Here is an 11,865-nt window from a genome sequence, read left to right on the forward strand (position 1 = left end):
CTAGTGTGGCAGTCAATGTGTTAAGAATGCTTAGGCAGTTTCAGACCTGTGTCTGCCCTCTTTTCTTCAAAGTTGTCCTTCCGATGATTGGGGGGGGCCTTTATCCTACAGGTTTGTATTGTTAAAATAGTACATAAAATTATATTTAGCTTTGTTTAGGAGTAATGGATAAGAAAGGGTAAATCACACATTTTCAAGAAGCTTGAGAGGGAGAAAATTGCAGCATCATGGTTTTTAAAAACTTATTAAACAAGAAAATCAGTTAAACCCAGACTCCAATCTATTTTTTTAAATGGGCATTGTGAGTGAAAAAAACATAATGTCAACCTTTGCTTCACGGTATCTTGGCTTTGTTTTTTTGTCCTTTATAGTTTTCCCCTTTGAAGACAGCATTTTAAACTCAAAAGGGTACAAAACCTCGTGTTATTTACATACAAAATACCAAGTATATAGCTGTTCTGTAGTTTTATACAGAACAAAAGAAAATAGGTTTTCTAATTAAATCCCTCATTCAGTAGGTTAGGACGGCGTCCATCACCGCTACCGTTTTACTCTTATTAACAGCTAAGAGCAGTCTAGGAACATTTGGCAAACAGGTGAATTTTTCACATGGACAAAACTCAATCAACCACCACCATCCTCTGGTACAAGGAATACAAAACACAATTTCCTTTTAAAAAAATCCTCCCAGTGCTGAAGTATCTTTTAAGCTTCCCCGAGTATTTTCTAAGCTTTATAAATAATAAGCCTTTCAGACATGTCAGTATGAAAATGAGTGAGACTAGTCTCAAAAAGAAAAAAATCAAAATATTCTGAAAAGCAGGCCTCATAAACTTTAGAGCTCTAATAAGTCAGAAACAGGAAACGTTTATTTAAATAGTGTAGTCTTAATTTCTTTAATATAAAACCCCCCCAAATCTGATGAAAACAAAGTTTTATATACCATATAAACAAGATTTGTCAGATTTGAAAGTGAAAGTTAAAGTAATTTACAGTTAGCTTTTAGCCCTCTCGGGACATTTAGATAAATCCTGATAATCCACTTGATATTAGTGCGTGTCAATTTTATGATACATTGGGCAAAACTCTGCTATTGTACTTAACGGTACAGTTTCATTCATTAAGTGTTTTCCATTAATTCCATTATTAGTGACAGCTAAAAAGTGATCCCACCAAATGAAGTGAGTGACATTAGATGGTGGCAGAGTAAACCACATCTGGATTGCTTTCTATAATTTACCAGTTTGAAGAAAGTAAACATTCTTTGATTTGTTCATAATATACTGAAATTGCCTATAACACTGGTGCAGGAAAATGGCTAGTTCCTCTGTATTGTTATGGTAGAACAGATTTTGTAATATAAGGTTAACAGGAAAAAAATGCTCACACATTATGTGGTGAAACTTATTTCACAAAAAGAGCATTAAATAAAGGGGAAAAGGGAAAATAAACCATGCAGAAGAGACGGCTTCCCCATCTCCGCCTGTTTCCTATGGGCTCACTCACTGCCATACATCACTTGCCACACTATCAAGTGACTCCTTTCTGCTTTGGTGACAGAAGGTTCAAGTGGAAGATCCTCTCCAAGAAGTTCTGATTCTCCACCTTCATCACCTAGTGGATGACAAGAAGACTCAGGTTAGGTTAAACACAGAAAATATAGAAGGATGTGAATCAGACATAGTGCTCATGGTTCCATGAATAGATGCACAAAGCTTGTCTGACTTCCATTGCAGAGAAAACAGTAAAAAAATACCATGAGTCAGAATCTTCTCTCATATTCACCCAAGCCACTGCCTGACTTTCAAAAACGAATTCATTTTTCAGACTACATTTATACAATCAAGTTCACTATACCCTGTTGTAAAGTCATCCTGCTGTATCTGCATATTGATGTCAACAGAAATGGGAAGCTAAGAAGGCAAAGCTGTCCAATTCTATGTTCATCCAAAATAAACAGAGCCTACTCTCATTTATTTAAATCTAAGAATTGAGATTAAATAGTGCTCTAAAATGTGTAAGCATGGGTATAGAGCACACAAACTCAACCCAAATAACTCATGCTTATTTTCAGTGATAGGTGTAACATTCTCCAATTGTAGATAACTGATACAAGCACATGGAAATTAAAATCGTCTCCCTGCAGCACTACAAGATGGCAGATTCATCACCTACTATACTGGGTTTCTCTTTCAATGATTTTCGAGTTTAGGATAGGTTATGAATTAACAGTACATGGTGGAAATGAAGAAACTAAGAGGCTGGAGTAGCAACTAGGCTACAGGTTCTTCTGCAAGGCAGCTGAGTGAATGTGACAATTGAGGTCCTGATCAAAGGCACTGGCTTCCAAGGCCCAGTGGGGGCACACCGCACTGCTCTGCACAAGCTTGCATCCATTACATTTGGTGTTAAAGAGCAAGGTTACTTTGGCACAATCCAGTGACAACTTGTCTAGTACAGTGGATTCTTCAGCAGAATCCTAGACACGTGTATACCAAGGTACAAAGACAGTCCACTGATTTACTAGAATTTTGTAATGTGCCTTATGTGAATTTCAGCTGGACAAAGAAAATATTGATACCATTGACTACAAACAGTGGGAGAGAAAAAATCCTAAACATCAACATTTTTCTCTGCAAGCTAAACTCTCTTACTCCACCCTCTAGTGGCCTTTTTTTTTTTTGGAGACAGAGTCTCACTTTTTTGCCCGGGCTAGAGTGCCGTAGCGTCAGCCTAGCTCACAGCAACCTCAAACTCCTCGGCTCAAGCAATCCTACTGCCTCAGCCTCCCGAGTAGCTGGGACTACAGGCATGCGCCACCATGCCTGGCTAATTTTTTCTATATATTTTTAGCTGTCCAATTAATTTCTTTCTATTTTTGGTAGAGACGGGGTCTCGCTCTTGCTCAGGCTGGTCTCGAACTCCTGAGCTCAAATGATCCTCCCACCCCAGCCTTAATTCTTCTCTTATAAAGGAATTCTACAACAATAGTCAATTATTTAAAAACAATCGAAATGACTCCATTGCTGCTACATTGTTGGATGAAATCAATTTCTAAACACAATACCCCTCCCCCCCTTAAAAGTGTAAGTCTTTTCCATCAGATAGTCTGATTTACGCTAATCACATATGGCACACTGTCATTTATATGACCCTAAATTTTTAACTTTATTATTACAGAATTCATATCTAAAACAAGTATTTGTCACTGATCCACAGCATTATTATATTCCCTAAAACCATTTAGTGTCTTACATTTGGGAACTTTTTGAATCACTGAGATTTTAGGTTAGTAGTACAAGGGATGTTTATTTATAGCAAATAAATAAATTTATATTTGCACAGTGCTTTACAGTTTACAAAGCACTACTCTTTCGTAAGCATCAATTCTCTTTTTGATTTCTCTTTTCTTTGTACCTCTCTGGCCATTCCTTCTTAGATTCCTCAAAAAACTCTGATGATCTTTAAATGGAGTATTAATTCGGGGTTATAACCTCTTCTTTTAGCCCCTACATACTTTTCTTTGGTGAACTCACCAAGCCTCATGGCTTTTAGTACCACTGCATGCCAAAAGCCCCCCAATCCCTCTTTCCTAAGATATAAGACCTGTATACCTAGAAGCCCAGTGGGACTCTCCCACTTAAATCACCACTGTGCTCTTCAAGGTCAGCGTGTCCAACACTGGACTCTTCCTTACCTCCCTGCAGATCTGCTCCTGCTGTTCTACAGGAGCTCTAAGTGAACAGATCACTCCCTCTCTCCCCACACCCTGGTGATTACCAATTCCCCATCATGCTTCTTATCTATTCCCACTGTTACTACCTTACTAATGTATTCATTTTTCCCTAACTTGTTTCCCTATCTCTAGCCTTGAACCTCCAATCCATTTTTCACACAAATCTAATCACACTGCTCCTAGAGTCCTCCTTTGCTTGAAAGATAAAGTACAAATTCTTTAATTTGGTATACAAAGGCCTCCCATACTCCAGCCCCTCCCTCCCTTTCTAGACCAGAAATTTGTACTTTCTTCTACTCCATGCTCTCATCATTTTAAAACTATTTTTCTTCAATTAAGATGGTTTCACATCTTTACACCTTTGGTCAAGCTATTCTCCTACCTTGGAATGCCAATCCTGAGCCCTCCCCAGCCCCTTCGTAACTCAATCCTTTAGACTAATACTATTCAGTGCTGATTCACCTCAAGTGTCGTGTCTTGACTTCCTTCTCTCCCCAACCCTGGAAAGAACTGACTACTTATCAACAGCACATCTACAACAGTTTGATTTATTAATATTAATACATCTCTATCTCTGCACTATTCTATAATCTATTGGACGAAGGTTTTGATTTGTTTCCATATCTCAAGTTTAAGGTTCACAGACACATAGCAGATGCTCAATAAATGTTTGCGAGAAAAAGAACAAATGAAGTATTTTTACTTCTTCATTTTGCAGGTGAGGAAACTAAGCTCTTAGAGGGTGAATGATTTGCGCAAGGCCTTCTGACTGAAAATCTTATGCTCTTCACATCAAACTGAACATATGACCACACCTTGCTATTTGTAATATTCTTTGAAACAAATATACTTTGGTATGAAAAGAAATACCAAAAAAAAAAAAAAAAGGAAAGAAATGAAAATAAGAAGAAGAAGGAAAAAAGGAAATACAAAATCCTTTCCCAAGTAAAGAATTCAAAGAGAACCTCTTAGAAATCATTAGAAATCAGAGTGGTTTTTTATTTATTGTGGGTAAAAACACAAGTCACAGAGCACAATGGAAACTGAGATCCCAGAACAGAAGATGACTCACCCATTCGGAAGTCAATGTAGCCCTCTCCTCCACTGATGACAAGCATAGACTTTGAGGGCGTCTGGCTACCAGGCTCCTGTGCAGATGGCCCTGCTTTGTCGGCTGTTAGATCTGTGCCACTGTTGCCACTTGGTGGGCTGATGACTTGACCTATTTTATATAGGAACAGAAGTGAATATTACTTATCAGAGATAGGGGTGAGGGAAATTGTTGTTTTTTTCTGAATATTTTCAGAGTTAAACAAAAAGGTAAGAATATTCTCAAATACAACCTTAGTACTGGGGAAGCTAGAAGGCTCTGCATGATCAGAAAACATCTATAACAAGGTTACAAGACCCCAATTTGAACGTCTAAGTAAAGCAATTTTGTACCAAAGCAGGAAGAGGTCCAAAATCCAGTATGAGATATATGTATGGCAAGGTGGGTCTCAGCTACCTGCTTCAAACTATTAATATCTTTTGATCTGAGAGATAGTGGAAGGTCTATTCCCTGAAAAGGAGTGTGCTTATTTGTGTAAGAGACCAAGAAAAGTCTTCAACTTAAGGCTTATGAGTTTGTGTATCTATAATTAACATTTAAATTTATTCCAAATCCATGGCTTTCCTCTCATATTTCAGGAAAGTACATCTTATCTTAAATTTAGATTATGCAAATAAAATTACCAGAAAATGTGCCATTTGTTTTAAAGCTTAAGTTCTAAGGTACCTTGAGCATGAAATGGTAGAAAGAGGGAAATCTTTAAATATTATTCACACTATGAACAAATGAACAATCTTTAAGGCATTCGTCTTAGAAAGCTTTGACTGTGGGATATTTTCTTCCTTGCCAGAATCTACTGTCTTTTGGTCAAATTATACAGACCATGCCTTCAGGAGCTAGCAGGACAGTCATATGATGCAATATACCATAAAAAATTAAATTAGTATCTGTTGAAAGTGGATAGGATAGTTTGATGTATTCCCACAGGGCTTCATTCATGCATTACTCAATTATACTTTGAAAGAAATCAAGCCAGCTAGAGATAACTTCTGTCAGTAGAATAGTTAGTTCTGCCAGGGAAGCAAGAGCACAGGGGTATAAAAATACGGCCAACCAGGACTTAGGGCCAACTGGCTTCACAACAAACAATGCTGCCAATTCCACTTTTAGGTTTATTCCCAACAGAAAAGTTCTGCATATATGCACAAGGTCCACTGCAATATTGTTTTTAATAGTGGAAGAAAAAAAAAAGGGGGGGGGAAGAAACCTAGAGACCTATCAATAGGAAAATGAATAAAATATTGCACATTTATTCAGACATGAGAATACCAGATTTCTATGTATGAACATTAATAAATCTTAAAAAAGTGAGAAGCAAGCTGAAGAATGCATATAAAACATAACATTTAAGTTGAAAACCACAAAAAAATACTGTATTTTGTTTATAAATATATTTTAAGCATAGTAAAAACACAAAAACATAGGCAGGAGGATACCTGTCAACTTCCACATAGTGGTTACAGATGGAGAAGAAAGGGAGAGGGAATGAGATTAGATAAGGATATAATCAAGACTCAAGGGGGACTCTGTGACATTTTATTTCTTTGTTTTAAAAAGCAAAAAAACCCTGCTATTACCATAAATCTCCTTTCTAGGAATTCATCCTAAGGAAATGACTATACAAATATATAAATGACCTTGCTCTACTACATTTAATCATTTCATCTTTGGAATACCTTTGGAAAAATGAGTGTGTTGGTTAACTGTATGTGTCAGCTTGGCTTGGCTATGGTGCCCAGATATTTGGTCAAACACCAGTCTAGAGATTGCTGTGAAAGTATTTTTTAAACGTGATCAACATTTAAATCAGCAGTCTTTGAGTAAGGCAGATTACTCTCCTTAATGTGGGGGGGCCGCATCTTAATCACTTGAAAGCCTTAAGAGAAAAAGACTGAGGACCCCCGACGAACAAAAATGTTGCCTTCAGATTGCTTTCAGCCTTGAATTGCAACAGCAACTCTCCCCAGGGCTCCAGCCTGCCTGCCTGCCCTGCAGATTTCAGATTTGCCAGCCCTCACAATCATGTGAGCCAATTTCTTAAAATCTCTCTTATTCTCTCTCTCTCTCCACACCTACACACACACACACACTCTGTTGATTCTGTTTCTCTGGAGAACTCTAACACAGAGCAACACCACCATTTCTAGGTCACACAGTTGGTGTGACAAAGCCAGATCTGAACTTTGTCTAACTCCTAAATTCGTCTCTTGTGGGGAAAAAAATTAAAAATATGGGTCCTGCTTCTAGATGGTAACATCATTTTTGTATTGTTAATGGACAGAATGTTTTTCACTGGACATTACCACTATCACCTTTTGTCTGGATGGTGCTTTCTAATTCCCAATAGCATTTTCACAACAAATGAGGTAGGCAGAGCAGACATTAATCACGTCCACTCAGGAATGAGGAAATGAGTCTCTGAGGTTGAGATTTGCTCAAGGTTAGTGGCAGAGACAGGGGGCCCAGACCCCAGGGCTCCTAGTCCACACACTGCTAAGGTACCAGAGTACATTCCCCATCTCTTCCTGCACACAGTATTGGTGACACAGGCTTCTTTCTAGTGACTTCCTTCATTAGGTCAAGACCATTTTTGGCATCCTGCTGTGACAAAATAACACCATTGCTTTTCAAAAGTAAGCCAGTCTCTTAAAGAAAAATCAAGATATTTGTTTTTGGAGGTGGGGGAGATATTCCAAAATAACTTCATTCAAGTATCCATACAGCACTGTATTCGATCCTCTGTTACGACTTCCTTCATATAGTATATTGAAATTAAATGCAATTCCAGTCCTTAGCACTAGACCAGGTAGTGGAACCAAGGGATGACAAAAGAGAGACAATTACGCATCTCAACAGAATAATGTAACGCACCTGGCACTGCCACAAAGAATTTCACAGCATCCCGGTGCCCATGGAAGCAAAGCTGTGCGTGTGCCATTGAACAATAGGGTATAAATGTTCCTGGAGTCACTTTATCACTGTTTTCATCACCATATACGCGGATTACACTTCCAGGACGATTTCCTGGTGCTCCTGAGGTTTTATTTGCTGCAACAGAAAAACCAAATACCAAATATTTTCCCCTAGAAAACAGTAATGATGCAAGAGGTTACTGGTTAATCCTTATGACATTATCTAAAAGCTACAGCCAGTTGAGATAAAACAAGGGCAGCATTGCCAATTCAAGACAAAGCTGGGGGAAAAAAGATACAGCATGCTAGTTATTTTTAAGTACCTCAGTAAATGGAGTAGGGGATTTTGCCAGTCTAGCAATAACTAAGCTTGCTTTTTAAATACATTTATTCATTTTTTAAAAATCATTTTAGTTAACAAAAGAAAACAGATTTGACTCTTAGGTGTGTCTGTTTTGTTTTGGTTTCAATTCGCATTTTAGAAAACTACCCATTATATAAAGTAAATACACGTATTTTTAAATAAAATCTTTTTTATAGTTTATCTTATTTTGCTCCCTTGTAGTAAGAATATTTCCCTTGAAGGGGTGGTAAAAAGTTGTGCATTTAAGAATCCAGCCACTATAATTGAGTAGCTTTTGTTTACACAAGACTGATGGTTTGCCGCGTTATTGTAGAATGACCAGACTCACAAAACATCCCCATTCCATGGGCGAGTAAGTGAATGAAAGAAACAGGATCAGTAATACGAGTGAACAATGTAAATTAATGACAGTTTAGGAGATGTTCCATGTTTATATTGGAAAGAAAACAAAGTCTGAAAGAAAGTTCAGCTGCAACAAAAGATGATAAATAGATTAAGCTGCTGAGCAGTTTGGTGGCCATGTAACAAACATTAAAAAAAAAAAAAAAAACACCTGCTGCAATGCAGTGACTGCAAGTGGATGACATTTAGGAACAGTCAAGAGGGTATTCTAGAGAAGTGGGAACAGCCTCCCAGTGGCTGTAGAAGCCAGGAGGAAGAGTTTGGTTCAGGATCTGCACTTACCCCTCAGCCCCAGTAAACGTCCCTGGTGGAGGATTACGGCTAAAGTGAGAAAGGAGGAAAGGGGACATGGAGAGGTGCACGACAGGGAGGAGAGAATTATTGTGAGCCACCACTCTCAGCGTCTTCTATCTGGTAACCTGCGCTCAAAGCTCCTAGTGAAATTAACAGGATCCCACTTGGCATAATACCAAGTAACACATAAAGCTCTGAACCAATGCCTCCATAGAATCTCTCTGCTCAAAAAAGACAATTTGACTTACTGTGACTTTTTTAAAAAAATTATAAAGCAATTTTAGTGAATCTGAATCAAAACACTGAGAACTTAATGAAGAGCATTTCCTAAATGCTAAAATTTCTCCTTTATTTTTCTGTTTGTGTGTGTGTGTGTGTGTGTGTTTTAAAGAAATTCTGTTCCGGTAAGTGCATTAAAATGAACTCTCTCTTAAACAGCTGGGATAAAGAATGTGGGTTTCTTTAAAGGCTCCAGATATACCTTCTAGTCCTTCTTCCTCCCTTTCCCCTGAAAAAAGGTAGGGTGATTCTGAGGTATGGGTTTATTGACTTATTTTATGGACTTAATGACATTTGTTTTCAAACTATTCCCTGCCCATGAATTTTGCAACACAAAAAACACTTACTTAATGGATGATCAATGAAATGGAACATCACATGAGAAACAATGTATATTTTGTTCACAAAAAAATAAATCACGTTCTTTTAAAACAGAATAGATGCATTTGTCTGCAGTATAAGGAAATGCTTGCTGACCTCCTGAGGAACTTCAACTTTTTTTAAACCTCAAACAATGCACATGGAATACCCTAAATTATCTGTCAAGGAGATAGGCAAAACTAGGACGAAAGCTAGGTAGTGTTTCTGGACACTGGTGTAATAAAGCTGAAGAAAAATGGACTTCAATTTTTATTTCGAAGATAAAATAGGACTGTGATTCCTGAATTGAGAAAAATAGCTTCTCACAATGAAACACTTTTAATCATGAGCACTGAAGAAGAGTAACAATAGTTAGATCCTTGCCATCAGTTTGATTTCTGAGCTACCACAGATTTGCCAATATATAAACAATTCCCTCTACCTAAATTCTAGACATAACTATTTCCTGCAACTCTCCTATTTGTCCTGTGGCAGTTATCTAAAAATATACTTACTTTCTGTCAATGGGATGGAGATAATGACACCATTTCCTGTCCCCACCCACAAACGATTGCAAGACACCATAAGAGCTGTGATCCTCACAAAAGAGAAGCCCAGTTTTCCAGTACCTGTAAGGGAGGGAGGGAACATTTTATTGAGAAACTAGAGCAGACAGTGTTTTAGATGCCAAGCCCCTTAAAGTAGCAGGATTAATACAACAGAGAAAAAATGTGACCAGAGCTAGATGGATGTTTCCTGAAGGTGCACATCAAAGCAAACTCTTACTTGGCCATATCATCTATCTGACAATTCAGAGTTAATGGGGGAAAAAAATTCTAAAAGTGGGTAGCATTACATCATTAGTCAGAAGAAAGGTACACAGGAAATAAGGCATATCAGGAAATATGACACAGGATTGAATTTGGGAGCTGCAAAACCAGACCAAAACACAAAACAAAACAAAAAATCCCAACAAAAAACAGAGTTTACTAGATTGGGAAATCAAATGTCCTTTGATTTTAAAAACTGAAAAAGTTCTAGTTTGCTGTAAATTTCTTTGTACAGATAAAAACAACCTTTGCTAACAAACCTACACTTTGTCCCTTGTTTATATATTTAGGTTCTAAAGCAGTTTAGAAATATTAGGATATAAATAATTTAGGGAAAATGGATGCATTTTTGTATAATATTTTAAGTGAATTTTTACAATTGATCTTATTTTCAGTGACATGAGAGGCAAATTATTAAACAGACAATATATTTAAGACAGACAGTATCAGTCTTTCGTAAGTTTTACTCACAGCAACTGAGGGCATGATCATAGAACCATAGGTTAGAAAGGAGCCTTTACTATCATTCAGTTTAAGCTAAAAACCTTGAACCTATAGTCCAAGTATAACCCTCAAATTAGTTTGTGTTTGTGTGTATATACATGCCTGTGTGTATATACATCCCTAGCCCGAGTCTAGGGAGAGAGTCATAGCTATAATTAGGTACTCTGAGGGCAGGAACCCTAAAAAAGTTAAAAAGTACTGATCCAGTTCAACCTTTCATCATTTAAGGAATAATTTATGACATCCCTAATAGTCTATAGCACTGAGTTAGGTGCTGAGGATACAGCAGAAAACAAGAGAGAGATGGTCCCTGCCTTCATGGGGCTTAGAGTCTGTGGGGAAGACAGTGAACACAAATCACATAATACCAGTACAATCACAGTAATGACAAGCCCACAAAGAAAAAGCATGAGAGGACTAAGTGAAGGTCTCTCCTGGAATGACACATAAGCCTATGATCTGAAAGCTACATAAAAAGAGACTAAGAGCTTCCCAGGAAGAGGATACAGCACATGCAAGAATCCTGAAATGGGAAGGAGCTTGTTGAGCTGTGGGTCAGTATGGGTAGAAGAGAGTGAGCAAGGAGAGTGGTCCAGCCCATGTCAGTTCTAGTCACAGGACAAAATATCACCTCACCTAAAGGCAAGAGTAGAAGTATGTCAAGGTAATACTTGCACATTGGTTACTAAGCAGAGAACAGACTGGAGTGGAAACAGGCAGCCCAGTTAGGAGGCTCATGGTCTTTCCAGGGGTAAAGGATGGTTGCTTGGCATAGGGGAAGAGTGGTCAAGATAAAGAAGTAATTGAGGCCAGGCGTGGTGGCTCACGCCTATAATCCTAGCACTCTGAGAGGCTGAGGTGGGAGGACTACTTGAGCTCAGGAGTTCGAGACCAGCCTGAGCAAGAGCTTTCTACTATAAATAGAAAGAAATTAGCCAAACAACTAAAAATAGAAAAAATTAGCCGAGCACGGTGGTGCGTGCCGGTAGTCTCAGCTACTCGGGAGGCTGAGGTAGGAGGATCGCTTGAGCCCAGGAGTTTGAGGTTGCTGTGAGCAAGGATGACGCCACGGC

General features: G+C 38.1%; 1 protein-coding gene across 4 annotated transcripts in view; it reads right to left on the bottom strand.

The window, feature by feature from the left end:
• Positions 1-847: 847 nt before the first annotated feature.
• The window catches only part of SPAG9 (sperm associated antigen 9), a 131,441-nt gene continuing 120,423 nt past the window's right edge, over positions 848-11,865 (bottom strand). For 3 of the 4 annotated variants that reach the window (XM_012662592.1, XM_012662609.1, XM_012662601.1), the window contains 5 exons: positions 9,974-10,087; positions 8,808-8,846; positions 7,719-7,895; positions 4,809-4,958; positions 848-1,614 (listed from right to left, as the gene is read on the bottom strand). In XM_012662592.1, coding sequence (XP_012518046.1) covers positions 1,499-1,614; positions 4,809-4,958; positions 7,719-7,895; positions 8,808-8,846; positions 9,974-10,087 — 596 coding nt within the window. In that variant the 3' untranslated portion in view covers positions 848-1,498. The remainder of the gene's footprint in view (positions 1,615-4,808; positions 4,959-7,718; positions 7,896-8,807; positions 8,847-9,973; positions 10,088-11,865) is intronic. The other variant, XM_012662618.1, reaches the window with a different exon arrangement.

This window comes from Propithecus coquereli, unplaced genomic scaffold (assembly GCF_000956105.1).
Source record: "Propithecus coquereli isolate 6110/MARCELLA unplaced genomic scaffold, Pcoq_1.0 Scaffold119, whole genome shotgun sequence".
Taxonomy (NCBI): domain Eukaryota; kingdom Metazoa; phylum Chordata; class Mammalia; order Primates; family Indriidae; genus Propithecus; species Propithecus coquereli.